This window comes from Balearica regulorum, chromosome 1 (assembly GCF_011004875.1).
Source record: "Balearica regulorum gibbericeps isolate bBalReg1 chromosome 1, bBalReg1.pri, whole genome shotgun sequence".
NCBI classification, from domain to species: Eukaryota; Metazoa; Chordata; class Aves; order Gruiformes; family Gruidae; genus Balearica; species Balearica regulorum.
Genome location: NC_046184.1, coordinates 940,396 through 966,641, shown reverse-complemented (window position 1 = coordinate 966,641; position 26,246 = coordinate 940,396). Strand labels below are relative to the sequence as shown.

General features: G+C 62.9%; 3 protein-coding genes across 5 annotated transcripts; 2 read left to right on the top strand and 1 right to left on the bottom strand.

The window, feature by feature from the left end:
* Positions 1-4,519: 4,519 nt before the first annotated feature.
* On the bottom strand, positions 4,520-8,626 carry ARF5 (ARF GTPase 5). The gene is made up of 6 exons (XM_075747158.1): positions 8,477-8,626; positions 8,297-8,377; positions 6,787-6,896; positions 6,198-6,269; positions 5,227-5,352; positions 4,520-5,089 (listed from the first exon to the last, which is right to left on the bottom strand). The coding sequence occupies exons 1-6, from the start codon at positions 8,541-8,543 to the stop codon at positions 5,003-5,005; spliced, it is 543 nt and encodes a 180-aa protein (XP_075603273.1). The 5' UTR covers positions 8,544-8,626; the 3' UTR covers positions 4,520-5,002.
* A 273-nt stretch (positions 8,627-8,899) lies between these two features.
* GCC1 (GRIP and coiled-coil domain containing 1) lies at positions 8,900-17,636 on the top strand. Of its 3 annotated transcripts, XM_075746815.1 has the most exons (4): positions 8,911-9,003; positions 9,437-9,589; positions 9,890-10,951; positions 12,220-17,636. In XM_075746815.1, the coding sequence occupies exons 3-4, from the start codon at positions 9,902-9,904 to the stop codon at positions 13,522-13,524; spliced, it is 2,355 nt and encodes a 784-aa protein (XP_075602930.1). In that variant the 5' UTR covers positions 8,911-9,003; positions 9,437-9,589; positions 9,890-9,901; the 3' UTR covers positions 13,525-17,636. The 3 variants fall into 3 exon arrangements, with proteins under 3 accessions (XP_075603101.1, XP_075602930.1, XP_075603010.1); XM_075746986.1 differs by lacking the exon at positions 9,437-9,589 and having other exon boundaries at positions 8,900-9,003; XM_075746895.1 differs by lacking the exon at positions 8,911-9,003 and having other exon boundaries at positions 9,356-9,589.
* Positions 17,637-18,542: 906 nt separating this feature from the next.
* On the top strand, positions 18,543-22,856 carry LOC142600017 (uncharacterized). The gene is made up of 10 exons (XM_075742820.1): positions 18,543-18,726; positions 19,439-19,482; positions 19,835-19,898; positions 20,173-20,313; positions 21,181-21,279; positions 21,491-21,546; positions 21,667-21,807; positions 21,961-22,003; positions 22,310-22,390; positions 22,476-22,856. Exons 1-10 carry the CDS (start codon positions 18,682-18,684, stop codon positions 22,854-22,856), a joined length of 1,095 nt encoding a protein of 364 aa, XP_075598935.1. The 5' UTR covers positions 18,543-18,681.
* Positions 22,857-26,246: the final 3,390 nt, after the last annotated feature.

Genomic DNA, 26,246 nt, shown 5'->3' with positions numbered 1-26,246 from the left:
AGCCTCGGCAGACCCCCAGCCTCGGCGGACCCCCACCCCCAGCCTCGGCAGACCGCTCTGGACTGCAGAGCACGGGCTGGGCAGCCCTGGGGGGCTCCTCTCTCCCCCACGACAACTTTGGGTTTCAGCATAGTTTGTGTCTTTTTAAGGAAGAAAAAATAATTTCTACAAGGGAAAAATTTTCTAAGGACTCCTCGAAGCGAAAAGCCACCCCAGGAGTACGCAGCCGCGTTACCCCGCTCAATCGGTCTTGCGAAAGTCTCAGGCCTGAGCACGCCACCGAAGGCTTTTACCCTCTGCCCCCAGGACGCAGGACTCTCCTGCACCCTGTCTTGGCTGGCTGGCTGTCCCGGCCGCCTGTCTGAGCTGCGGCAGCATCTTGGGACCGGGTCAGCACGCTGCTGCCTGCGGAGAGGTGGGCTGAGACCTCCCAAACTCGTGGCATGTACTGCTGAGCAGCTGATGGGGAAAGCCATATGGGAATAGGGACATCACCGATGTCCGAGCAGACTCATAAGACGGAGGAGAGCAATGAAGCCCTGGGCCGCCCCAAGCCCCCAGCACCCTCGGGCTGCAGCTCCGCCGAGCATCTCCCTGCGCCCTGTGCCGCAGGCTGCGCGATGGTGCGGGCTGCCGAGCACCCAGCGCCGCCGGGGCTGCAAACAGCCGGCACGGCCCCAGGCAGCTCCACAGCACGCATGGAGCCCACGGCACTGGGATTTCAACCACGTTCAGCCCCAGGGACGGGGATGGGGACGGGACGGGTGGCACTGCCGCGACGGCGGCAGAGCAGGACCATGCCCCGGCAATGCCCGAACCTGCAGCCGCTCCCTGCGGCGGCTGGGTGCTGTGAGGCTGCAAAACGCCTGCTCAAGTCCAGGACCTCCAAACGCCCCACGTCAGCTCTGAAGGAGCCTTTTCCTGCCAGAAACCTGGAGCGACTCGGCCACACGTGGGTGTATCTTTCAGGGGCTGCTGTGGTCGCCGGCACCCAGGCGCTGCAGCACCGCTCGGCAGAGCAGCCGCGATCGCACACCCAGCCCTTCAAAAACGTTTAGACCTGAGATTGCCGGACCCCCTAGAAGAGACCTCAGCAGGGGCTGGCCCCCGGCGCGGGATGCTGCCACGGCTGTGCCCGTTCACACGCTGTAGGACCTTGCTTGCGGGGGCCGGCCAGGCAGGAGGGTCTGCAGGTGCCCTGCTGGGGCACCCGAAATGCTGCGGGGTGCTGGGAGCCCTGGGGGTGCCCGGCTGCGGGGAGGGAGCGCAGGGCAGGACCCCCCCAGCTCATACAAAGACGCCATCCCACCGGGAGCCCTCGCCGGCAGCTGCGGCGTGATGGGGGGCTCCTTCCCTGGCTCGGGGTGCAGCCAGGGCGTTCGCTCCCCCCCTCGGCTGTGACTGTGCAACGCCTGGGGCACCGGCGAGTTTTGTAACCCCCTCCTGGAGAAGCAAGCGGGCAGCAAGCTCTCCCTGCCTGCTCTCCTGCCTCCGGGCTCCTGCGGCACCAACGGCGCTGAGCGAACCGGGGACCTCAGCGTGGCCAAGGGGACGTGTCCTGGCCGCACCGCTGGAGGAGACGGGACTCCGGCACAGCCGGGCACCTGCCCGCAGCCGGGGCCGCGGGGAAGCGGCAGGGCTGGAGCGGGCAGCAAACAGGCAGGGCTGCAAAGGGCATAACGGCACGTGTGCTCCTGGGCTGATGGCTCGGAGGCGGCAGTGGTCGGTGCCACAGGGACGTCCCCACGGCCTTACAGCCGGCATTTTTGGGGCACTTCACCTCAGCCTGAGGGTGATGTCCAGGCCAGGCTGGAGGAACTGGTGCTAAATGGGGCATTAAATTATTTGCAGTGAGTGGCTGTCCTTTTGTTCCCCGGCTCTCTGAGAGCGGGGCGAGCAGGGCTCCAGCCCCGCCGGGCACAGGGGGGGTGCACATGTCGGACGTAGTGCTGAGTCGCCATCCCCCCCAGGCTGTCCCCAGGGACATGGGGGGGCACAGCTGTCCCCCGTGTCAGCAGGATGGTCCAAGACCCAGGGGAGGGAGCCCGGCACCGGGAGGTGGTGGGCATGGGTGATCCCACGCCACCGTGAAACCTCACGACCTTGCAGGGATTAATCGTGCCCCAGGGCTCGTGGCAGCGAGCGAAGGCACCGGCATCGCCTTGTCCTGTGCTGCAAAGCGGCCTTTGAGGCTCGAGGCTGCCGCGATCGATCTCGTGGGGAGGCTGATGCACCACCAGCCGGGATGAGGCTCCTCCCGGTCCGTTCTCAGTCCCCAAGGGTTCTCCAGCCCCGCTGTAAATCAAGCCTGGTGCCCCGCATCGGGTGGGATGGATGTGTGCCTCAAAGGCCATGGCGTAACCCCCACCTTCCGTCCCGGGGCCACCCCGGGTGCATCGGCCTCCTGCCCAGCCTGGGCTGCCCGTGCTCTGCCCGTGGCCCTGCTCTCACGCCTCTGCACCATGAGCAATCCCGGCTCCAAGCCAGCACCAATCCAGACCGCGGTGCTGTGCCCCAGAGCCAAGTGCTCTGGGGAAATCTTGTACCAAAGAACCGGGGAACCCCCCGTCCCATCCTGTTCCCCCCACTTTTCTCCACCAAAGGCAACAACCTGCATCAGCTCCGGTGGCAGAGTCGGGGCTCTGGGGCAGCAGTGCTGAGCCCTGGGAACATGCGAGTTCTGCTCTCGGGCTCCAGCTGCCCCCCAGCTGCCCCCCAGCTGCCCCCCCCGCTGCCCGAGGGACGGGGCACGCAGAGGGCCAGCCCCAAGTCTGCCACTAAAGCGGGGTGGGTCTGGGTCCCCCCTCCCCTCGCTGCCCGGGCTGCGAAAGGACCCAGCTCCCGTCTCCCTGCCCTGGCCTCCGGTGCCCCCTCGCTCCCTGGCCAGGCACCCCTGGGCTAGGTGGAAGCCCCCCAGCAGGATGGGTGCTGGTGCACTGAGCACCCACCTGAGCCATTACAGGGGCACAGCCAGGGCATCCCCAGAGGGACAGCCTGGGGGGGGGGACAGCCAGCACATCCCTGAGGGGGCACAGCCAGCATGTCCCTGGAGGGGACAGCCTGGGGGGGGGACAGCCAGCACATCCCTGGGGGGGACAGCCTGGGGGGGGGACAGCCAGCACATCCCTGGGGGGGCACAGCCAGGGCATCCCTGGAGGGGACAGCCTGGGGGGGGGACAGCCAGCACATCCCTGGGGGGGCACAGCCAGCACATTCCTGGGGGGGACAGCCTGGGGGAGGGACAGCCAGCACATCCCTGGGGGGGCACAGCCAGCACGTCCCTGGAGGGGACAGCCTGGGGGGCACAGCCAGCACATCCCTGGAGGGGACAGCCTGGGGGGCACAGCCAGCACATCCCTGGGGGGACAGCCTGGGGGGCACAGCCAGCACATTCCTGGGGGGGACAGCCTGGGGGAGGGACAGCCAGCACATCCCTGGGGGGGCACAGCCAGCACATCCCTGGAGGGGACAGCCTGGGGGGGGGGGACAGCCAGCACATCCCTGGGGGGACAGCCTGGGGGGGGGACAGCCAGCACATCCCTGGGGGGACAGCCTGGGGGGGGCACAGCCAGCACATCCCTGGGGGGGCACAGCCAGCACATCCCTGGAGGGGACAGCCGGCGGGGGGGGACAGCCAGCACATCCCTGAGGGGGCACAGCCAGGGCATCCCCAGGGGCACAGCCAGGGCATCCCCAGGGGGACAGCCTGGGGGGCACAGCCAGCACATCTCTGGGGGGGCACAGCCAGCACATCCCTGGAGGGGACAGCCTGCGGGGCACAGCCAGGGCATCCCTGGGGGGGACAGCCTGGGGGGGGGACAGCCAGCACATCCCTGGGGGGGCACAGCCAGGGCATCCCCAGGGGCACAGCCAGGGCATCCCCAGGGGGACAGCCTGGGGGGCACAGCCAGCACAGGGCTCAGCTCAGTGCAGGGACCGTGGTTTCGCAGGGCACCTTGCTGGTAGACCCCCTGCCCCAGCCACGCGTGGCCAGGGGATGCGCCATGCCCGTCGCCCTCCACCAGCCAGCCTTGGGCTCTTCGGAGGCAGCGCCCAGGACCCGTCTGCTCCCCCTTCTCCTGGTGCTCGCAGCTCTGCCCTTCGCTGCCAGAGCACGGCCGCCATCGGGCTGCCAAAAATTTTGCTTTGCCCGGTCCCACTAATTACAACCCAATTAGCAGTGCTGCAGCACGCAGCCCGAGCTGACCCCGCGGGGCTTCCCCCCCGCATGGCCCCAGCCCCCGGGGCCAGCAGCCAGCGCCATCAGAGGCAGCACCAACCCCGACAGCACCTGGGGCAGCTATAAACCAGGTCAGACCCGCTCCTGGCACCAGGGCACGAGGAAACGAGCTTGCAAACGCTTCTCGAAGCCTATGCCCGCCTCCACGCGTCCCAGCATAGCGCACGCAGGGTTTTATTAAGACCCAAATCCCCGTGCCCCGAGATGCTTGTGGAAGATGCACGTCGGGGCGCAGGGCTCTAAGGTGACACCCGCAGTCAGCCAGAACCGTGCCGGGCACAGGGTACAAAGTGGTGGTGTTTAATTACTCAATATACAACAGCACGTTACGCAGCCATACGCCCCCTCCCCGAGAGAAAGAGAACTATAAAGTTTATCGAAGGATAAAAAGGAGGATCCTTCTTGTCCTGCAGCGGCAGGGCTGCCTCCCAGCCCCGCTCAGCCCCCGGCTCCGGGCGAGGAGCGGGGACGCGTGGGGACATGCCACCCCAGCAGGTCCGGGCAAGCTCTCGCAGACGGCACATGCAGGTGGGGAGGGCGGCCAGCACGCAGCACTGCCGGGGCGAAGGCAGGACACCGCAAAGTGGAGCTGCCCGAAGAGTCCTTGAGGTTCAAGTCCTACCAGATAAACACACAGAGACGAGGCCACTCTGGGGAGAAAAGAAAAACACTCCCCCCCCCAAATAAAACAAAGAAAACCAAACAAAACAGCAGTTGGAAGAGACGTCTCCGGCTCATCCGGTCCCTGTGCCGCCAGCCCAGCTAGCGCTTGGAGAGCTCGTGCGACAGCCAGTCCAGCCCGTCGTAGAGCCCCGTGCCCTGGGTCGCGCACGTTGCCTGCACGTACCACTGCAAAACAGAGGGAGATGGAGAAAAGGGCTTCGGGCTCTGCAGATCGCCAGCCCGGCGCTCCCCAGGAGCAGCCCCGCGGCCCCACGGGTCCCTCCCGCAGGGACAGGGACACGGACGGCACCCCGGCCACTCACGGTCCTGCTGCGCAACGTCTGCAGCCCCAGCTTGTCGGTCAGCTCGCTCACCGCCATGGCGTTGGGCATGTCCTGCTTGTTGGCGAACACCAGCAAGACGGCGTCCCGCAGCTCGTCCTCCTGCAGCTGCAGAGAGAGTGGGGATGGCTGAGCCGGGCGCTGCCGGAGGGCGGCTCTTGGTGAGCCCTCGGTGAGCCTCCGCAGCGCCGGCACCCCAGCCCCAGTGTCCTGGCACGGCGACACCCGGCTTGGACAGACCTCTCCAGCCCTTCTGCTCGCTTCCAGCATCTCGGCTGCCCTCCTGCCCCCAGCACTGCTCCGAGGTCTCGGTGGCACCAGGATGCTCTTCCAGGAGCACCCGTGCCCTTCACAGAGGGGATGCCCACGTTGGAGCGTGGGGCTGCAGGGCATGGGGGGCACAGCGACCGCCGTGGGGGCAGCGCAAGACAGCGGGCACGACGCTCTCCAAACAACGACAAGCAGGCAGCGGGCATCTGCCCGTCCCTTCTCCCCGCTGTCTGGCTGCGACACGCTCCGCTCTGTGCCAGCTTCCCTGCCCAAGGATGCTCTGCCTCCCCCAGGCAGCTGCACCGAGGAGTAAGCGACCCCCGCCTCGCAGGTTGGCTTTCAGACGTCATTTCTGGATGCTGCCTCCCCTCCCCATGTGCCCTGGCCGCTCGGCTAGCAAAGCCCTGACTAAGTAAAACCTAGAACTGCGTTTTCTTGGCCATTCCCCCCCCTTGCACTTGCTCCTGATCCCTGCAGGTCCAGCCTCTGCCTGGCACAGGAGTCGCTGTCAGGACCCCAAGCCCATCTCTGGACAGACGCCCCTGGCACCGTGTCGCAGGCAGAGCAGAGCTGGGTCTCATCTCGCACCCACCCAGGCGTTACCGCAGAGCCAGGTGAGCGGGAGGAAGGCTGGGGGACACCCACCTCTCTGCCAGACCGAATTCCCTCCCTCCATCACTCACCATTTTCTGCAGCTCGTCAGCAGACTCCTGCACTCGCTCTCGGTCATTGCTGTCCACCACGAAGATGAGACCCTGTGGGAGAATCAGAGAATCCCAGAATCACAGCCCGGTTTGGGTGGGCAGGGACCTCCCAGCCCATCCAGCCCCACCCCTGCCATGGGCAGGGACACCCTCCACTAGCCCAGGTTGCCCAAAGCCCCATCCAACCTGGCCTTGAACACTGCCAGGGAGCCAGGGGCAGCCACAGCTTCTCTGGGCACCCTGTGCCAGGGCCTCAGCACCCTCAGGCTGGAGCCAGCAGCTTGCACGGAGAAGGGGGGGACATCCCAGGTGGGCTGCAGGCACCCCCGGCCCAAGGGGGAGAGCGGCCCCACTGCCCACCCGAGCATCCCCGTGCACCCCCCGCAGAGCCAGAGCAAACACCCATGCGAGGTCCCAGCGCTCCCGGCGGGGTCACCACACCGGGGACCAGGACGCATTCCCTGCCGCCACCCACACACCCAGTTCAGGCAGGATCAGGCCCCAAGCCCCGGGGAACCCCGGGCCAGCCCCGCCGCAGTGGATGAAGTTTATCCCTGACTCTGCGTACCTGCGTGTTTTGGAAGTAGTGCCTCCAGAGGGGTCGGATTTTGTCCTGGCCGCCCACGTCCCAGACAGTGAAGCAAATGTTCTTGTACTCCACCGTCTCCACGTTGAACCCTGGGGGGAGCAGGAGGGGCATGGGGAGAGGCTGCCCGCTGCCTCTGGGGACAGCTGAGGAGAACCTGGCTCCACTTCCTTTGCTCCCCACGAGGGGTTTACACGCACGGCCGAGACCCCCCTGAGCCACCCCCTCTCCAGGCTGAGCAGCCCCGGCTCTCCCAGCCCGTCCTCGTACGAGAGATGCTCCAGACCTTTCACCACGGCCGTGGCCCGGCACTGGGCTCGCTCCAGCATATCCCCATCTCCCTGCACCGGGGAGCCCAGCACCAGGCCCAGCACCCCGAGGTGTCTCAGCAAAGCTGAGCAGAGGGGCAGGAGCTCTTCTCCCGACCCACTCTCAGCGCTCTGCCCAGCGCAGCCCAGGGTCTGGCGGCCCCAAGCCACGAGGGCACGTGCCCGGCGCTTGCTCAGGTTCCTTCCCACCAGGACCGCCAGGACCTTCTCCGCAGAGCTGCTCTCCGGCAGGCACCGGGGCCTGGGGCCGTTCCTCTCCACGGGCAGGACTTGGCATTCCCCTGGTTGAACTCCCTGAGGTTCCTCTGCCCATTTCTCCAGCCTGCCCAGGCCCTCCCGGACGGCAGCACGACCCTCGGGGGTATAACCGCTCCTCCTAGCTCAGGACCATCCGCCAGCTTGCCGAGGGTGCTCTCTCCCCATCACCCGGGTCACTAATGAAGCTGTTCGGCGGCACCGGCCAGCGCGGTACACCACAGGGGACCAGCCTCCCTCACCCGGCGGCTCAGCCCGCTCCCATCCACCTCCATCCACTTCTGGGAGATGCTACGGGAGATGGTGCTGAGCACCCCGCTGAAGGCTTCGCACCCAGGATCTGGCAGGATAGCAGCCTGCCTGGTGTGGGCAGACCGGACCCGTGTGGTCCGAGCAACCTCCTGCCCGTGAAGGTGCCTTTGTGCCCCCCAGACCGGAGCCAGAGCACACCGGCCTAACGGCGCCGTGTTCGTCACTGCGGGGCAGGCGGAAGGCAGCAAACCAGGGCGGCAAATTTGGGTTGCGCCCGCCGCGCTGCGCAGGTCGGGGCGGCTGGTCTGCGCCGACACCCGTGCCGGGGACCGCAACGGGCATTTTGGGGTGCGAGGCAGGCTCCCCACCGGGCAGCACCCACAGCCGTGCCCCAGCACCGTGACAGGCAGGGGATAACGGGAGGGTAACGGCTGGGCGACGGGGCACCGGGCTGTCACGCGGCACGTCTCACCCCACACGGCCCCCAGCTGAGCGGGGTCACCAGTGCGCAGGGGTACCCGGGTGGGTGGCACGGCCTGCAGGATGTGGCGGGGGGGGCGGGGGGGCCCTGCCCGGTATCGGCCGTCAGAGGCGGGGGGGGCCCTGCCCGGTACCCGGGGCTCGATGGGGGCCCTGCCCGGTGCCGGGGCACTCACCGATGGTGGGGATGGTGGTGACGATCTCACCCAGCTTCAGCTTGTAGAGGATGGTGGTCTTACCGGCGGCGTCCAGCCCCACTGCAACGAAGAGGTGGCGTCACCGACGCCGGTACCGGTACGTGCCCCGGCCCCATCCCCATCCCCCGCCCATCCCTGCTCCGCCGCCCCCGCGCTCACCCATCAGGATCCGCATCTGCTTCTTGCCGAAGATGCGGGAGAAGATGGCGGAGACCGTGAGGCCCATGGCGGCGGGAGGGACGGGACGGGACGGGACGGGACGGGACGGGACGGCCGCGCTGCCACCCCGCTGCCTCCGCGCTCCGCCGCAGGCCCCGCCCCCGCGCACCGAGCCCCGCCCCCGCGGCTGCCGCCCGCGCTGCCAGGCCACGCCCCTCACGGGTAAGCCCCGCCCACACCGCTTGGTACCGCCCCCTCCCCGAGGGGGCTGCACCTCGCGAGGACACACCCCTCCCGCATCGCCCCGCCCCTCTGGAGAGCCCCGCCCCCTGCGGCAACACCCTCGGGTGTCTGCCCCGCCCCGTCGCTTATAGCCCCGCCCCCCGGCCACACCCCTACCGGCGGGCCCGCGGCCCTGCCCGTGCCCCGCGGAGGCGCATGCGCAGTGCGCGTCGGCGGCGACAGGAGGCGTCCGGCGGAAGTGGCGCGTGGCGCTCTGCGCATGCGCGGTGGGCACCGGCCCGGAGGTAAGGCCCGAGGCGGCGGGGGGGGGACCCGGTGCTCCACGGACACCCGGTGCTCCACGGACACCCGGGACACCCGTCACACACCGCGGGGGCCGCTGCGCCCAGCTCCTCCGCCACGGCCCCGCGACCTCCTCTGCCCCACCGGCCTCTCCGCCGCTGCCCCAAAGCCTCCTCTGTCCCCGCCCCACGGGCCTCCCCCTGCCCCACGGGCCCCCCCCCCGCCTCCCGCGGCCCGTCAGCCCCGCCTGCTCCCCGGGCCCCTCTGCCACGGCCCCACAGTCTCTCCTGCTCTCCACGGCCCCTCTGCCACTGCCCCGCAGCAGCCCCCCCCCCCCGAACCCCGAACCCCACCGTATCCCTGTCCCACCCTGTCGTACTCCCCTCCTGCGATTTCCCCGGCCCCGGGTGCTGACACTCCACCCCTCCGTGGCAGGTCCTTTGCAGTGAGCACCCCCCCGCAGAGCTGGCGCGGTTGGCTTACCCTCGCTGTGCTGCCAAGGGGCTGTTTCTCTTGAAAAGCAAAAATCGAGCCGTTCATCGATGTGAACCCCCAGACTGACCCGAGCGGGAGCGGCTGCAGTGGCAGGTATCGCTGCACGAGGTGTTAAAGCGTTTTCTCTGCCCTTGGCTGAGGAGCTCGAGGCACCCGAGTTGTAGCTCGAGCGCGTTTCCCCTCGGAGCGTGACCTGTGCGCTGAGCCCTGCAGCCCCCAGGCGTGCGGGCACTCTGCAGGATTCGGTGCGTGGTGGCAGAGGCACTGCAGAGTCGTTAGCCGTGTGTGTGCTGGGGGGGTCGGGGTGCTGGTCCTGCTCAGCTGTGTGCTCCTGCCCATCACAAACGTGTCTTTGATGCTCATTTAGTCTTTGTGCTGTTTTTCTCCTTTCAGATTGCATCAATCATGGAGAAGTTTGGCATGAACTTTGGAGTACTTGGCCCAAGTAAAAAAGATCTTCTAGAGACTATTGAATCGCAGAAGCAGCAGCTTCTTCGGTACCAGGTTCGGCTGAAGGATGTTGTCAGAGCCTACAAGAGCCTGCTCAAAGAGAAGGAAGCCTTGGAAGCCAGCTTGAAAGTATTGTCCGTGTCTCATGAGGCAGATATTGACTTGAGCAGCGCTCAGCCTGCGTCTGTGGCTAGCTCCGGCTCTTCCTTTGCCGATTCTGCTGATGACAGGAGCTCGGTTCACAGTGAAGATAGTGTGGGGACTGCTACCAGTGCAGACACTGCTGCCAGTCTGGCCAGCACCAAGGGTGAACCAGGGCCTGAGGACGATAAGCCTGCGGCCACCGCTTCCTCTCTTAAATCAGAAGAGACGAGCAGTTCAGAGAGCGGCATCAGCACAAGCAGCGGAGATGTGTGCTCTGCTGGTAGTGAGGCTGATAAAAGAGTGCTCCAGCTGAAGACCCAGTTGGCCACCTTGACCAGTGCTCTGTCGACAGTCACGCAAGAGAAGTCCCGCATGGAAGCCTCGTACCAAGCAGACAAGAAGAAGATGAAGCAGGACCTGGATGATGCCGTTAAGAAAGCAGAGGACGAGACCGAGAAGTTGGAGACAGAGCTGAAGTCTGTCCAGGAACAGCTAGCCGAGACCAAAGCCCGTCTGATCACGCAGCAGCACGACCGAGCCCAAGAACAGAGTGACCACGCTGTTATGCTGCGAGAGCTACAGAAGCTGCTGCAGAGCGAGAGGACTTTGCGCCAGGATGCGGAGCTGAAGCTGGAGGAGACCAGGGAGGTGTTGGCCGGGAGGGCATGCATGGCTGACCGTGCCGAGGGGTACGAGCTGCAGATCAAGCAGCTGAGCCAGGAGGTGGAAAACCTGAAGAGAGAGCTGCAAGCTGTCCAGGAGGAGAACAACAAGCCAGACCCCCGGATACAGGATCTGCAGGAGGAGATGGCCAGCGTTAAGAACCACTTCCAGGTGCAGCTGCTGCAAGAGATGAGGAAGGTAATTCCCTGTCTGGGCCCTGGAGCGGCTCGCTCTGGGATATATCAGCAGGGATTGGGGCAGGGTGGGAGGCGGCAGGAGCACAAATTCCCCTTCCCAGTCCTGCAGAGGTTTGAAATGAATGAGAGCACCATGGCTTTGATGGGACGATAGTCCCTAGGGAAATAAAAGCTGTTTGTGATACAGCATATAAGTCATTTGTCAGGTGGTGGTGACCATTGGATTTGGGAGGACCTCGGAGGTGATTACGTGGTGACTGTCCTCCACAGGGTCACTTAGTTCACGTTACCGTCTGGTGTGAGAGTGGCTGGGCTTGGGAGGAGAGACCTTTCCCCTGACCCACTCTGGCAACGAGTGTGGTCTGGTCTCATAAAGTCTGCGTGTGCAATGCAACGTACAATTCCAGGAGCTCGTAAAAAGGAAATACCTTCTCACTGACCTTCTTCAGTGGAGTGCTCTAGGGAAGGCAGAAAGGTAAATACAGGAGAAAGGCTGTGTGCATGCAGGGGGAGAGCAAAGAGCCAGAAAGGGGGATGTGGTGGAAAGGAGGAACCTGTGTAACTGCGGGTTGTTGGGCAGTGTGCTCCGGGGTTGGCATCGGGGTAACCGAATTTGTGTCTGGAAACACTTTGGAATAGATCTTCCTCGTTTCCTTGCAGTCTGGAACAAGTTTTCTTGTTGCTAATCTGTATCATCGGGCTGATGTAATGTCATTTGCCCCTTTTTGGAAGTGGTCTCTAACAGCTTCTCTCTGACAGGGGTGGAGGTTCACAGTGGCGGTTGTCAAGTGCTGCCATTATCCACAAGACTTATTAGTCAGTCAGATCTCAACGGCTGTAAAAGCTGTGAACACCAGGAGTTTGCTGTAGCTACTCAGAAACCACTCAATTATAGGAATATCAGTGCAACAAAGCATAGCATTTAAGAAAATTGCAGTTAGGTGTATGGAGGCTTTAGAGCACACGTTTTAAAAAAGTCCTGTAGCAGATTGTGACGTGAGTTTGCTGCTTCCCACCCCCTTGCACGCCTACAGCAGCACAGATAATGCCGGTAACGGGAACTCTGCAGAGCAGGGAACAAAAGCAAAAATGCTTTTAGTTTGTTTTATCCCCAAATAAACAAAAAGGCACGTCCGTGTGGTGGCTTGTATAGGATTCTAGGGGAAAGGATGGCTCCGCACTTCTGTGGAGTTCAGCAGAGCAGAATTAAGCCCCCGTGTAAACCTCCTGCCCAGTGTATCTAACCCTGCCGTGTCTCTCTGCTCGCAGACTGCACAGGCAGAGGAGCAGCTCCGCCAGCACGCCCAGATGGAGGAGCGGCGAGTGGCCGACTTGGAGGGCCAAGTCTCCGAAGTGTCAGAACTACTTGGCACGTACGAAAAAGCCAAGCAGAAAGACCAAGTGGTCATTCAGAAACTAAAGGACCGCATCGTACAGTTGGACCTGGAGAACAAAACCCTGGCCATTGCTGCCTCCAGCCGATCCCCTCTTGATATTCACGTAGAAGAAGCCAATCTTGATGTTAATGTTCTGAAGGATAAAATGGAGAAGCTGAAGAAGCTCTTGCAGGCAGCAGCTAAGAAGAGTCAACCCGCTCTGGACGTCGAGAAGCTGTGTGAGCTGGAGCTGCCGAAGGGCACTGAGGCTGGGGATGGTGAGAAGGCCACAGCTCTGTACTACCAGCAGGAGCTGAAGCAGCTGAAGGAAGAGTTTGAGAGGTACAAGATGAGGGCACAAGTGGTTCTCAAGAACAAGTCAGCCAAAGACGGCAATCTCGCTAAAGAACTGGAGGAAGCTCAAGAGCAGCTGGCTGACCTGAAAGAGAAATATGTTGTGCTTCAGCTCTCCTCCGATGAAATGGAGAAGCAGCACCAGCAAGACATGGAAGCCAAGAAGCAAGAGCTGTTCCAGCTGCAGCAAATTCATAGGCAGGAACTAGAGCGATGCCAGCTGGACTACAGGGAACGGGCGCTGAAGCTGGAGGAGGAGATGCACAAGCAGCGGGACCGAGCACTGGCAGTGCTGGCAGAAAAGGACCAAGAGCTGGAGCAGCTGAGATCTGTCACGCTGCCTTACGGGCTTCAGGGATCCAAAAACTACCTGGCGCCAGGGACTGACCTTACTGGCAATGACTCACCAGGTAACGAGTCCTCAGACATTCTCCCCCAGGCCCTTCATCTCTCCGCCGCCAGTGAGCCCACCTTCTTCTTGTATGCAGAGCAGCTGGCTCGCAAAGAAGTGGAAATTGTAGCGCTGAGGAAGCAGAAGCACAAGCTGGAAATGCAACTTCACCAGCTCCAGGAGAAAATCTTGGTTGAGGAGGAGAAGCACCACGAAGAGGTATCCGCACTTCAAAGCGAAATCGAGAAGAACTTCCGAGATAAGAGCAGAGAGGGAGCCAACCTGGAATACCTTAAGAATATTGTCTATAGATTTTTGACGCTGCAGGATTCTCTCGGTCGCCAGCAGACTCTAACTGCCATATTGACTATTCTGCATTTCAGCCCAGAAGAAAAGCAAGCTATTACAAAACAGTCAGCATACAGCAGCTGGTGGCTTTCTGGGAAGAGATGAGATGGTAGCTTCTATTCCTAACTGCTTTTGCACAGTGACACGTTTCTGATTATTAACGAAGACCACTTCACTTGTGGTGTAACCTCTTTCCAACCATGCGATGCAGCAGGGAGCTTTCAGTAAAGAATTGGACTTAAACTAGTGCTCTTAGCACTAATTTCGAGTAGAATTGTGCCAACTGTTCCAGTGGAATCACAGTGCTCCCTTGCTCTGTGGTGTGAGAATTTGCTCTGAGTTGGAACTTGATTTAAAAAAAAAATAAATTGAAGATACTGATGCTTTTTTAAACACCATTTAAAAAACCCCTACCTGTCAGGCGTGGGGTGAGGAGCTCTATTAGAGTGGAACTTGCTTGTATCTTCAAACACCAGACAGCTTGTGACTCAGAAGATTTAAAGGCGGGGGGGAGCACTTAACACGGTGCTAAAATAACATAAGACAAAGAGCTGAAAGTCTGCAAGGGTGAGTCTTAACTACCAGCATCATCCAAATGCAGAAAATCTTGAGGAATTTCTCAAAAGTATGGGTTGGTTTTGGGGTGGGTATTTTTTGTTACCTAGAGCCAAATTGACAGCAGTGGATCCAGCAGCTCCTCGCAGCACTGGGACCATCCGATGGCACAGTGTGTTACCGTGTGCTCTGGTTACTGACTGGGGAGTCTCTCTGCAGCCGTCCGTGTTTCCCAGGAAGGAGGAAAGCTATCCTGAGCCTTGGACATCCTGAGCCCCTGTACCTGCAGTGGTGCAGGCAGCGATTCCCCACCAGTGTCAAACCGGCAGGTACTTTGTCCCTGTTCTTTTAGAGCAGGTACCTGAGTTTTCTGACCCTCTTTGAGGTGGGAACCAGGGCGTTGCAGAAAGCAAACTGAGGAGAGGCTGGAGTAGGCACTTTGACCCTTCACCAGTCATTTTCTGAGCATTTGGGAGGTTTGGTGAAGTTTTGGATGTTCCGCAATGTTGGTTTTAGAAACAGGGCCTTGCTCCTGCTGGGATAGAAGCAGCAAGCAGCTGCGAGAGAAGATACCAGCTCTGGTGGCGATGTGTGCCCTGGGTTTGCAGCAAACACTGAGGACGAAGGCCTGATGGTCGCTGCATAGACCTTGAAGTTCTTGGGCAACTTCCTTGCAAATTGGTGAACGTGGCAAGAAGGAAGCCAAACCATTTTGAAACACCTCTGGCTTTGGTGGACGGCTGTAAGCTCCCTGCTGGCATTCCTGCGTTCTGCAGTTGTGTTCCGGATCTGCCAGCTCCTGGCCGCTTTAACCCGGAACGACTGAGCTGAAAGCCCTGGCTGGGTGAGGAGATGGCTGTAGCGTGCGTTTCATGAATGGTTGCGAGACTAAAACCAGAGCCCGTGTTTTGGACGTTAGTGGCGAGGGGCAGCTGGCAGGCTCGGCGCGAGGCCAGCACTGGCACGAGCGAGCTCCTCTGCTGCGGTGAGAACCTGACTTTCCTTGTGTTGTGTGAGCTCTGCGCTCGGGTGCCTTGAGAGCCGACCGGCTGGAGAAGGGGACCGCGCCATTTCACCCTCAAAGCCCGTGTTTGCGCCGGTGGAAGGGCTGGGGTGGCGGCTGGCCTTACCCTGTTGCCTTCCCTTCGCCTTCCGTCTCCCCGCTGCCAGGCTGATGGTTGAGACCAGAGAAGCAGCTGCCTGTCTAGAGGGACACGCTGTGTCCCTGGGGATGTCCCCCCACCGCCCCCCTCCTGAGCCCCTGGGTGCTGGGGGCACTAGAGGGCACCCACCAGTTGCCCAGTCCTTGGGGACGGGGACCCTAGGGTGCTGCAGCACTGCCAGGGCCTGCTCCCCCAGGACGGGACCTGGCTCTGGAAAGCAACAGGGAAGGAAAGCAGCAAGGTGGCACGAGAGGGCTGGGCTTGGCAATGCTGCGTCTCGGGGCAGCTCGTGCGGGGGCTTCGGGCTCTGCAGGGGTTCTGTGGGGTTGGCAGGGCGGGTTTCTCTGTCCAAAACGTGGTCTGCTGCGCCGAACTGCTCCTGAGGCCTGGGGCAGGGTGACGGCACTTTCTGTAACGAAGGGTATGCAAAGTTAGGAGAGAAAAAAGCATGCTTATTGTGTGTCCGGTGCTGCCTGTTGGCATTAAGTTACCCCAAATGGGAAAGAGCATCTCTGCAAGGCCGGCAGAACTGCGCTGGCTGGATCTCCTGGAAAAGCATCCATCAGGAAGTGTTTGTGCCGATATTTAAATGGTCCTTGCTCTCTTAAAGCAGGGAGGGATGTTTTGCTTCCAGAGATGTTGGGTGGTTGCCTGCAGCCCTGGGAACTGGCTACTCCCAGCTGTGCTTTTACTGAAGCTTCTAGAGCTTTCTCAGCTGCGTAGGCAAAATCTCACTTGAGTTTTGTTTTCGTGCACCTGCTTTGTTTTTAATTAGAGCTTGGCTACTACAGCACAACTTCCCAGTCCCAGAGTACAAGGAAAGTGTTTGTAAACACCGGCATTAAGTCTCGTTTTAACAATCCCCAGGCCTTAGTGCACTGCCCAGCCTGGGCAGCTCTTCGGGAGGGAGCTGCTGTGCCTCCGGGCAGCACCGGTGCCTTGGCAGCTTGTGCTGGCTCAGCCGGGTTGATGAGCCGTTGCTGCTCCAGCCAGACAAGCCCCACTGCTCAGCGCAGGGTCGGTGCTGCTCGCTCGTGAGTGTGCGGCCTTGCACGGCTGCAGCTTTGCAGCTGCTGCTGCTGTTTTACCAGAGCATGCCCAGGACACGTGATGGGGCCAGCATGGCGTGCACTGTTTTTCTGGCAGAGGAAGTGGGCTCTGAGGGGCTGCAGGAGCCGAGCGGGGCTCCCCAGCCGCTGCAGCCTTCCCCGCCTCTCTGCGTCTCGGCACGGGGAGCCAGAGGCTGCGAGTGCCTCTGCGATCCAAGAGCCTGGGATGTGCGGAGAGCTTCAGCAGCCGAGCAACTCAGGGTCCTTTCCCCTCTCGGTGCTGTGCCAGCGCTCCTTGTCCTGTCAGTGGCCGAGTTCCCTGGAGTCTGCTCCACAAATCCTGCCTTGCTGAAGGCAAGGGCGGTGCTCCAGCTAATGCAACCCTTGGTGCCAATTTCTCCTCAAAAAATCCTCAGGGAAACCATGCCCCAGGCAGAACCTGTGGAATCTGTGCCTGCCGGAGGCCTTGGGAGGGGTGACAAAGCCAAGCAGTCAACAGTTCCTCGTGCTGACATGGATGTTGCCTCTGTGCAGAGGCCAGGCTGAGAGCGTCGGTGGAGGGGACGTCAGCCGGTTGGTCCCATGCAGGATCCACGTGCTGCTCTGATGGAGGCAACTGGACAGACGTTGGAGTTTGTTCCAGGGAGCGTTTGGTCTTGGGCTCCTCTGCGTTGAAACGCTTCTCAATGCTACGAGTGTTGGCTCAGCCCAGGGATCTGCTGAGAAGAGCCCGGTCCAGAGTCCCTGTTTGGAAAGCTTGAATCAAGTGGTGCCTTTGAAACCACAGGGATTGCTCCAAATCTTGCCCTGCAGCAGCAGGAACCATTCCTGCAGCGGCTGAGGGTGGTGATGCTTCTTCCTGCTTCGGCCTCACTGCACAGGCTGAGTGTGGATCCCTGTTCTCTCTTTGCCTCGTGCTCTTCTGGAGGAGCCTCTGCCCGGAGAATGGAGTGACCCAGCAGAGATCCCGAGTGGTGGTGGGTTTTGTGATGGTTGTCAGATGCAGCAGGACCGACCCTGCTGTCCCAGGAGCGCTGGGAGGTGTCTGGTTCCTCCTCTGGTCCTGGGCAGGAAAAGTTGCTGGCCAAGCTGGAGAGTGGGTGGCCGGCGGGGAGGCGGCAGCAGCGGTGGTGATGGTGTGAGGGAACAGAGCGGGACCACGCGGAGCCGCTGCTCGGGGGCCAGCAGGGCTTAAGGAGCGTTTCCTTGCCTGATGGAGGAAGGAGGGAGCAGCTACAACAGAGGCAGCTGGGACCCACAGGGGAACATCTCCAGGAGCTGCCAAAGGCCCTCTCCTTGCTGTCAACCTGGTGCAGCTCTCCCCGTGCAGTTCCTTTCTCTGTTGTCCTGCAGCCCCTATCCCTCCTTCCCTCAGACCTTCCCCCACATTCCTCCCTCTCTTCATTCAGCCAATACCCTCCAAAATAAAACTAAAACTACCCTGTTTGAAGCATGACCCTGCTGTTTGGTGACCTGGGGTTTAAGGGGTGAGCTGTGCACCCTTTCCCCATGCTGGCTACGTTTCCACCGGTGTTTCATGCATGTTGACGCAGTCGCGTGCCAACTCCTGCTAAATGCGGTCCTCTCGATAAAGGTGCAGCGTGTTCCTTTGCAGCTGTGGCTGAACCCCCCGTGTTGTTGGGGGCTGCGGTTGCCCTCCCTGACATGGTGGCGGGGTGGCTGTTTCCCCTCCAGCAGCTTTTTCTGCCGCTCTTGACAGCGTCTGTCGTACGTGCGTGGGCTTTTCCTCCCAGAGCTTCCTGCTGCAACCAACCAGCGGGGCCGCGTTGTGGCCGCATCCTGCAAAGGCAGCTGCACCGAGCCCTCCTCTTGCCCCGTCCGGCTCATGCCCAGCCTCCAGGTGTGGGCAGAGCAGCCCTCCCAGGGCACGTTTGCCATTTCAGCGCCGGCTGGCATGCTGGGCTCTGGGGCTTGCCTTGCACAGGCTTCCTCTGCCCCGCTGACCATTTTCCCATGCCTCAGTTTCCCCTTTGAGCGAGAAGTCTGTGCCTGTAGTGGCGGATGTGGGGATGCCTGTGCTGGTTTGCAGCGGGCAGCCAAGCAGTGGGGAGGCGCGGGGGATGGAGAAGGGCCGTGCTCGTGTCTGCACCCCCAGCACCCGTGGGGAGCTGCGTCTCTTGCTGCATTCTCGCTGCCCGGTGTGCAAGAGGGAAGCACAAAGGAGGCGGCTGCGAGTTCGCCTGGGCTCCGTGAGCACGAGGGGCTGATCCCCTCCCTGCTCGCAGGGCTGGCACGTTGCAGCTCTGTGTCTGCAGGGAAGCTCCTGCCGCCCTGGCCGGGCAGGTTCCTCCGGCTGCGCTGCGCAGGCAGAGCTGCGCCCGAGTCCCCGCAGACGGGGTGTGGAGCGAGCCCAGCCAGCAGCGGCTGCGGGAGCTGCTCCGGTTCTGGCCTCTCCAGCGCTGCCAGCCCGTCCCCAGGCTCTGCCTGGTAGCAGAGAGGAGCCGGGAAGGCTCCTGGCTCCCAGCTGCCCGGCCATGGCGAATGAAGAGGAACAGCCGTCGGCTCTCTCGGATAACGAGGTAAAGGCGTGTGTGTGCGGGAAACCCTCTGCAGAGACCTGGAAAGCTGCTGCCAAGCGCTGCAGACCCTGCTCAGGCCTCGACGGCAGGCCCTGGCCGAGGGGGCTGCCTCAGCCGTCGGGGTGCCGCAGAAGGCGGCCACAGCTGCCAGCAAAGGGGTGCCAGCCTGCCCGGCCCAGGGCTTCACAGGCTTGTGCTCGCTGGAGCCCGAGCGGCGCTTTCCAGGGCGGCTGCTCCGGCCCCGCTGTGTCTGAGTGACTCACCGGGCCCTGGGAGTCGTCCGGCTCCAGCGGTCTCACCGGTTCCTCCATGGCAGCCGCACGCCGCGCTGTCTGGGAGCGGCTGTTGGCAGTGCGGCCCAGAGTGGGATGCAGCTTCTTGGTGCTCCCCAACCCCCGGGCGAGGGATACCCAGGCGCTGCAGCGAGCTCGGGAGGGTGCCGAGGGGGTCCGTCCCACAGGGCTGGTGGGGCACCGGCCGCTGGCCCCTCCGCTTTTCCCACCCCTGGGGAAGGGCTCCGGCCTCTTGGGGAAGATCCCTTTTTTGCCTTGGCTCTGCCCGCTCTGCAGCGACACGGGGACACTGGCCACCCACCGCTGCCCGAGGGAGTGAGTGTGGCCGTGCCTGTGGCTCCACGTCCTCCCACGCCGTGGGGCAGCGAGGGTCCCGTGGTGGCCCTGCTGCAGGACTCCTCTCGGTCTCTTCCCTTCAGGTCTTCGTGCTGACGTGCATCTACCTGTCGGCCTCAGTGCTGAGGTGGGTTCTGCCCCCCTGGCCCTTCGGCCACAGCTGGGCCCAGCGGCGCTGGGGGGGAGGCAGCAGCCGTAGTCCTGCCTGCACGGGGACTCTTGTCTTACCCACAGCCCGCTCGGCCCCTGGACCTGGGGCAGGGGGATCTGGCCTCGCACCGACCCGGGTCTCTGCCCTGTCCTGCTGCCCTTGCAGGGAGGGTCCCCCCACCCCCCCATCGCCCATGCCGGCCCCTGCCCATTCCGTGGGAGGCTGCGCGCAGGGTCCCTACCGGGAGGGGCTCACCGGGAACCACCGTGCTGGGGCACCGTCAGCTCCGCTCTGCCAGGACATGAACCGCCAGCCCCGTCTCTTCCAGCCTCCTGGGCAGCGGGTCGGTCCTCGCTGTCACCTCCCGGCAGAGGAGATGCTGCCACATCCAGGTGAGTGCCACTGGCTCCCGGGGCACAGGGACAGGTTTTGGCCCCAGCTAAGCCCAAGGCAGAGCTGGGCTGGCATCGCTGCTGCTGGGCTTAAAGCGCCCTGAGGCTGGAGGGGGGTAGGGGATGCAGGACGCTCACACCAGCCTCCCCTGAGAGCAGCCGGTCCCAGCTCCGCTCCCGGCCGGCCTGTGGCAGCTCTGCAGAGCTGGGGAGAGGCTGCCGCTCCTGGGGTGCTGCTGCCAGCCAGAGCTAATGCTGTGTCCCGTTCCCCCAGCTTCGCCCCCTTTTCCTCCTCGCCCTGGCAGATTTCCTGGCCGCCGCCGTGCTGCTGAGCATGGCCGTCATCCAGCTGCTGCCAGCCCCGCTCTTCGTCCCAGCGTATGCTGCCTGCCCCTACGGACTGATGCTGGCCACGGTAAGGGTCAGCTCGCACCACGGCGTGGCACCGGGAGCAGGGCACCTCTCCTATACTGCTGGGAACAGCTGAGACCACTCTGCGGGCTGGAGCGTCCCCTCGGGTGGGGAACTAGTTCTCTTACCGAGAAATGGCTCCTGTTCCCCTGTCACTGTCCTGAGCCAGGAGTAGTTAGTTCCCTGGGGAAACGTGCCCAGCGTTTCTCCCCAGCCCTGATGAGGCGAGCGCCGTGCCCCCCCTTGCAGCATCCTCCTTGTCCTGCCATGCCAGCTCTGGGATGGCAAACCCGCTGGCATGCGCCAGAGCAAAGCAGAGCGTGGCTCTCCCTGGTGCAGACGTGCTCTCCCCTTCCTGCGGCTCCACCGGCCCCTCTCCGCCCTGCCTGCACGCAGACCCCGCAGCGGGCAGTGCCACTTCTGACCCCGGTCATCCCGATGGCAACGGGGCCTTTGCCTCAGCCACACATGGGGACAGGGACCAGGAGGGGCTCTGCCAGGTGGGAAGGCTGTGTAGTGCACAGGGCGCCCATCACCGTGGTTGCAGGCCTGCTGGCAAGCCATGAGGGCAGAGCTCTGTTTGTGCCACCTAGAGCCCAGCACGGACAGACAGACCCGGGTGGTCAGTGCTGCCTGCAGCTGCCTGCCCCGCTGCCGCAGAGTGGCCGCTCGGTCCCCCTCCCCGGGGTGGGCGCAGCACCAGGCCGTTTGCCGCACGTCTCAGAGAGCTGCTCCCTTGTTGCGCTGCTGCTCCTGGCACGGCTCTTCTGCGGGGACAGGGGACATCAGGGTGCAGAGCACGAGGAACGAAGGGGAAGGTGCCTTCGGGCGCTGTGCACAGCAGGAGACCACTCTCCCTCTCCTCCCCCAGACCTTCTACGCAGTCTCATTTCTGATGGTGGTTGTCTACGCGTACGAAGCCTACCGCACCATCCACGGCTGGAGAGCCTGGCACGTGGCAGCTCTGCAGGTCGGTCGCCCCCAGCCATGGTGCAGCTGGGCATTGCCCTTCCTGCACAGAGCTGCTCCGGCCCCGTGAGGACCTGGGGAGCAGCGGGGGGATCCGAGGGCAGCCCCTTTCCCTGGAGTGTTAGTGACTTCCCCTGCACCCTGCGTCCCCGCGGAGCAGGGCTGGAGCTGGTGACCTGCAGCCCTGGGTCACCGGCATTTCCTCCGTGCAGGAGAGGAGCGGCTGCCTGGAGAGCGCGTGGCAGGGACTGCCTTACATCCTGGCCTGGTAGGTGCCAGCCACCGGCCCTGGCCCCTCTCCACGCCGGGCAGTGCTGCGGCACAACGCCTGCCCTCCCGGCTCTGCCCAGGGCAGGACGGACGGGCTCACCTCCGCCTGTCCCGCAAGGCTGGTGCCAGCACTCACGCTCCTGGGACAGCTGATCGCCCACGGCACATCCCTCACCGACATCGCGCCAAAATCCATCGAGCCCATCGTGCCGTGGAAAGGCAACCGCTCCCACGAGACCTACAGCCTTTACTGCTCCAGGTACACGGCCATCCTGCCGCCCCCACCCCGAGCGGGCAGCCGGCGCTGGGCACCGCTCTCAGCCCCCGCAAGGCCGGGAGGGACACCTCTGGGCGGTGAAGGCTTTGGGGCGGGGGATTAGGGGACCACCACCAGCACCCTCTGTCCTTTCAGCTGCCTGCTCCTCATCCACCGCGCCCAGGATATCTGCTACGAGGTGAGCGCTGCCGGCTGCCCGTCCCCGTCCAGCAGACGCTGCTGCCCAACGCTGCCAAGGGCGGCTCAGAAAGCCCCTGGGAAGGCAGCAGGTCTGCGGTGCGGGGGCAGGTGCTGCCGGAGGGACGGGGTGGGGGTGTCCGTGCTCAAGCGGAGGCAGAGGGGCAGCTCCCAGCTCCGGCAGCACCCTGGTGCTGGCTGCTCCCACGCCGTGGGGCTTGTGGCACGGCTCAGCCCTGACCCTGTGGAAGGAGCCGCTCGGGGCAGGGCTGGCCCGTGGCCCCGCTGATTTCCTGTTGCCTCTCAGTACGTAGGTAGGAAGGAGGTGGGCCTGGAGGGGAAAATCATCTTCTTCTTGTACCTGCTGCTGGTGCTCAGCTGCTGCACGGTAAGGCAGCGGCACAGCGGGGCGAGCGCAGGGTCTGGCCGCAGCAGCCAGCACACCCCGGCTGATGCCGCTCCCCGCCGCCCAGCTCCTGTACCGCAGGGTGAAGCTCCGGTGCCGGAGGAACACCGCGGCACCCTTGCTGACCCTGGAGAAGGACGGCTTTGCCGGCAGGAGCATCCGCAGCGTCAGCAGAGTCTCTCACTACTTCCAGCTGGTTTTCCTGCTCTGCTGGGCGCCAGGCAAGTTGTGGGGTGTGGGGGGTGTGTGTGATGCCCCACAGCCCTGGCAGGCAAGAGCCACTGCAGCTCCTGCTCCAGCCCCTTTATTCCTGGGCGGCAGCAGCACCCAGGCCCAAGAGAAGAGGCTGAGACTGAATAACTGCAAAGCCTCGAGGCGGCTGGTAAGCCCCTGGGTGGCTGGGCAGAGCCAGGACGAGAGGACGGACGGCCCCGACCACTGCCGTTGAGTCCGACCAGCGGCTGGTTCAGCCCACACTGACAGGCTTTTCAGCAGCGTTTCCTGAGCTGGAGAGTGGGTCGTGTTGGATGGACCTGCTTTTAATCAGTATCTCATCGCTTTGGGGGCCCAGTTCTGCTGTCAGCCCTACAGAAACCTGTGGCAGCGTCCCTGAGGTCCCTGGGCAGCGTGCGGGGAGGTTCCCTGTTGTACACGTACGTGCCTGCCCCGCCGTGGGAGATGGGCTGTGACAGGGGACGGGCATCTGCCACTTGGCCAGGGAAGCTCTCGATGAAACATTATCAGAGAGAAGGAGATCAAAGAGTGTCTTATTTTTGTCTTCCATCCGCAGCCTTCCTCCTCACCCTCCTCTCCTTCACCAGCATCAAGCCTTCCTCGGTCTTTGTCCTCTACGTTGCTACAGTAAGTAAAAACCCGTTTCCTGGGCTCCAGAGCTGGGACGTTTGTCCCCATCAGAGGTGTGAGTGGTGATGGGACGGGGGGGGCTGTCAGAGCTGCACTGTCCCTGTGCCGCAGCGGCAGGGCTGCGGGAGCCGGGCGAGGGGAGCGGGAGCACACTGACCACCCGACCAGGTGCCACCTGGGACAGACGCAGGACAAAGGCCCTGGGTGGCCGGTGGCAGCCCTGGTCCCAGCCCAGCTCTGCCAGGGCTCTTCCCCCTGGTTTGGTGCTTGATGTTTTGCTCCTCAGCCCTTCCCAGATGTTTGCCTTGGTTTAGTTGACTGCACTGAGAAGAAAGCCACCTCCTGTGTCCCTGTGTCACCCTGCCTGTGTCCTCACATGGGCTGATCCCACACGGCTCCTCTCCCCCGTGGAGAGGGCGACGGGGTTTGCAGCGCTGCTGCCTTCTGTCTTGCAGGCCCTGACCGTCTCCCTCCAGGGCTTCCTGCACAGCTTGGTCTACGGCTGGCTGAGGCAAAACTTCCGTCAGGAGGCAGTGGGCAAGAGACCGTCTCTCCAGGCTTTCTACGACGAGTCCCTGGGGGCTGTTCCCTAGGCTGCCACCTCAGCCCAGTGCCCCCGGGCCACCCAAAGCCTCGGCAGGATTTGCACGTCCCCGGCAGTTCCCCCACGGTCCGGCCGTAGCTGGGCAGGATCTCTCTGGACTTGGCCTTTGGTGCCTGGAAAGGTTCAAGCAAGGCGCAGGCAGCACCAGGCAGGTTTCCGACAGCAGTGGTGGGGCTACAGCGGCTCTGCCCCGCTGGGAAGCCCATCCGTAGCCCCTCGCTGCTGGAGGCAGCCTGACTTCCCGCCGCCTGCCCCATGCGGACAGGAAAACCATCAGCAGTGGCTGCATGGGAGCTGGGCCACGGGAGGTGGGACAAGAGCTCTCCAGAGGAATGGTGCCCCCGTTCTGCACCACGAACGACCCGGCTGTTGGCAGCAGTGGGGCTCTGCAGGCTCCTGTGCGAGGAGGCTGGTGCCACGCAGACAGTTTGGCAATTCCCAGACCTTCCGGCAACCGAACATCAACTCCGGCTATCCCAGGGACGGTGGCGGTTCTTTCTATTTTGTCTGATCTTGTGTTACGCTTTCTGCCAGAGAGCAATCCGCACGCCTCTGCAGGGCTTGGGAGAAGGTGCTTACAAATAAAGGTGTTACGGTTGAGGTTGCTGCTGTCAGATAAGTAACGAGACAGGCAGCTCATGGCTCCTTCTGCCTCGGGGGGAGGCTCCTGGCCAAGGCCATGCTAGCAGAGACGGAGGAGCCATGGCTGGAGCTGATTCTGCCCTGTCCTGGTTTCGGCAGGGACAGAGTTAATCCCAAGCACAACTCCAGGCTGGGTCGGGGCGGGGGGGGGGGGTGGGGGGAATGGATGGAGAGCAGCCCTGAGGAGAAGGACTTGGGGGTGTTGGGGGATGAGAAGCTCAACATGAGCCGGCAACGTGCGCTGGCAGCCCAGAAAGCCACCCGTGTCCTGGGCTGCGTGTCCAGCAACGTGAGCAGCAGGTCGAGGGAGGGGATTCTGTGTCCAGCTTGGGGGGCCCCCAGCACAAGAAGGACATGGAGCTGTTGGAGTGAGTCCAGAGGAGGCCACAAAGATGATCCGAGGGCTGGAGCACCTCTGCTATGGAGACAGGCTGAGAGAGTTGGGCTGGTTCAGCCTGGAGAAGAGAAGGCTGCGGGGAGACCTTAGAGCCCCTTCCAGTCCCTGCAGGGGCTCCAGGAAAGCTGGAGAGGGGCTGGTGACAAGGGAGGGAGTGACAGGCCAAGGGGAATGGCCTGAAGCTGCCGGAGGGGAGATGGAGATGGGATGGGAGGCAGAAATCCTTCCCTGTGAGGGTGCTGAGGCCCTGGCACAGGGTGCCCAGAGAAGCTGTGGCTGCCCCTGGCTCCCTGGCAGTGTTCAAGGCCAGGCTGGATGGGGCTTTGGGCAACCTGGGCTAGTGGAGGGTGTCCCTGCCCATGGCAGGGGTGGCACTGGATGGGCTGTGGGGTCCCTGCCCACCCAAACCAGTCTGGGATTCTGCAATGCTATGGTATGAAGTGGGAGCACGGACTGACTGGGCACTGACTTAGCAGTGACTCCTTCCAGTGCATCTACTGGCAGTGTCCCCTCTGCCAGGCAGCAGTGTGCCCTTCTTTGGTGACCGCTGAGACCCCTGTGCCACCAGAAATAGAGGTGAGGACTCAGAGTCATTTAAAAGTTGATTACTACCAGCAGCACGATGCAGATATTTCTGGGGGAGGACAGGGACAAGGTCCCAGGCTCTTACTACAGGCATGGGAAGCAGGACGTAGGAATAGGGCAGAGCAGAAAAGCCTGTTAGAAAATGAGGAGGGTGGAGAAAAAGCGGTGTGGACGCCTACGTCAGAAAGTGAAAAGGATAACAATGGGTGTGATTTGCAGGAAATAGGATCTGATCTCCTCGGGAGGAATGCAAAGCTAAAAATACATGGTCAAGAGGAGTAATACCCAAAGGAGGATGTTTGGGCTCTTGAGGAACAGCTACAAGATGAGTGGGAGATGAGCCAGTGGCACAAGGTAAGGGCGCGTGATGCACCGACCCGGCTCTGGGCACAGCCTCTGCCCCCGGGGCCGTACAACCATCTTGGTGCGGACGCGGAAGGAAGACAAAGGACTCGCTTGGTGTCGGGCAGGACAGCACCCGAGGAGGATGAGGGCTGAGTCACCGCCGGGCAGCATGACTCGTGTTTGCTTTGATGTTACACAAGTCCGAAGGCCGTGGGGCTGCGAGCACTCAGGGCTTCTTCTGTGGGTACCAGGGGAGCGTCAGAAGTGTTTGTGGTGTCATCCTCGCCCACGTGGGGTTGGGAGAGAAAATCATTAGGCTGAGACATGCTAGGAGAAATGGGAACAAAGCCACTGCTAGGGCTACAGGGGCGGAAAGGCTCCGTGAGCAGAAATGGGAGCAA

Excerpts from the sequence above, each read along its gene's own strand:
- ARF5 (XM_075747158.1), bottom strand. The coding sequence starts at position 8,543 with ATGGGCCTCACGGTCTCCGCCATCTTCTCCCGCATCTTCGGCAAGAAG. Across the intron at positions 8,378-8,476 it reads GCAGATGCGGATCCTGATGG|TGGGGCTGGACGCCGCCGGT; the intron begins GTGAGCGCGGGG and ends TCTTCGTTGCAG. Across the intron at positions 5,353-6,197 it reads CTGACGAGCTGCAGAAAATG|CTGCAGGAGGACGAGCTGCG; the intron begins GTGAGTGATGGA and ends CTCTCTCTGCAG.
- GCC1 (XM_075746986.1), top strand. The coding sequence starts at position 9,902 with ATGGAGAAGTTTGGCATGAACTTTGGAGTACTTGGCCCAAGTAAAAAA. Across the intron at positions 10,952-12,219 it reads TGCTGCAAGAGATGAGGAAG|ACTGCACAGGCAGAGGAGCA; the intron begins GTAATTCCCTGT and ends CTCTGCTCGCAG.
- LOC142600017 (XM_075742820.1), top strand. The coding sequence starts at position 18,682 with ATGGCGAATGAAGAGGAACAGCCGTCGGCTCTCTCGGATAACGAG. Across the intron at positions 20,314-21,180 it reads ACGGACTGATGCTGGCCACG|ACCTTCTACGCAGTCTCATT; the intron begins GTAAGGGTCAGC and ends CTCCTCCCCCAG. Across the intron at positions 22,004-22,309 it reads CCCAGGATATCTGCTACGAG|TACGTAGGTAGGAAGGAGGT; the intron begins GTGAGCGCTGCC and ends GTTGCCTCTCAG.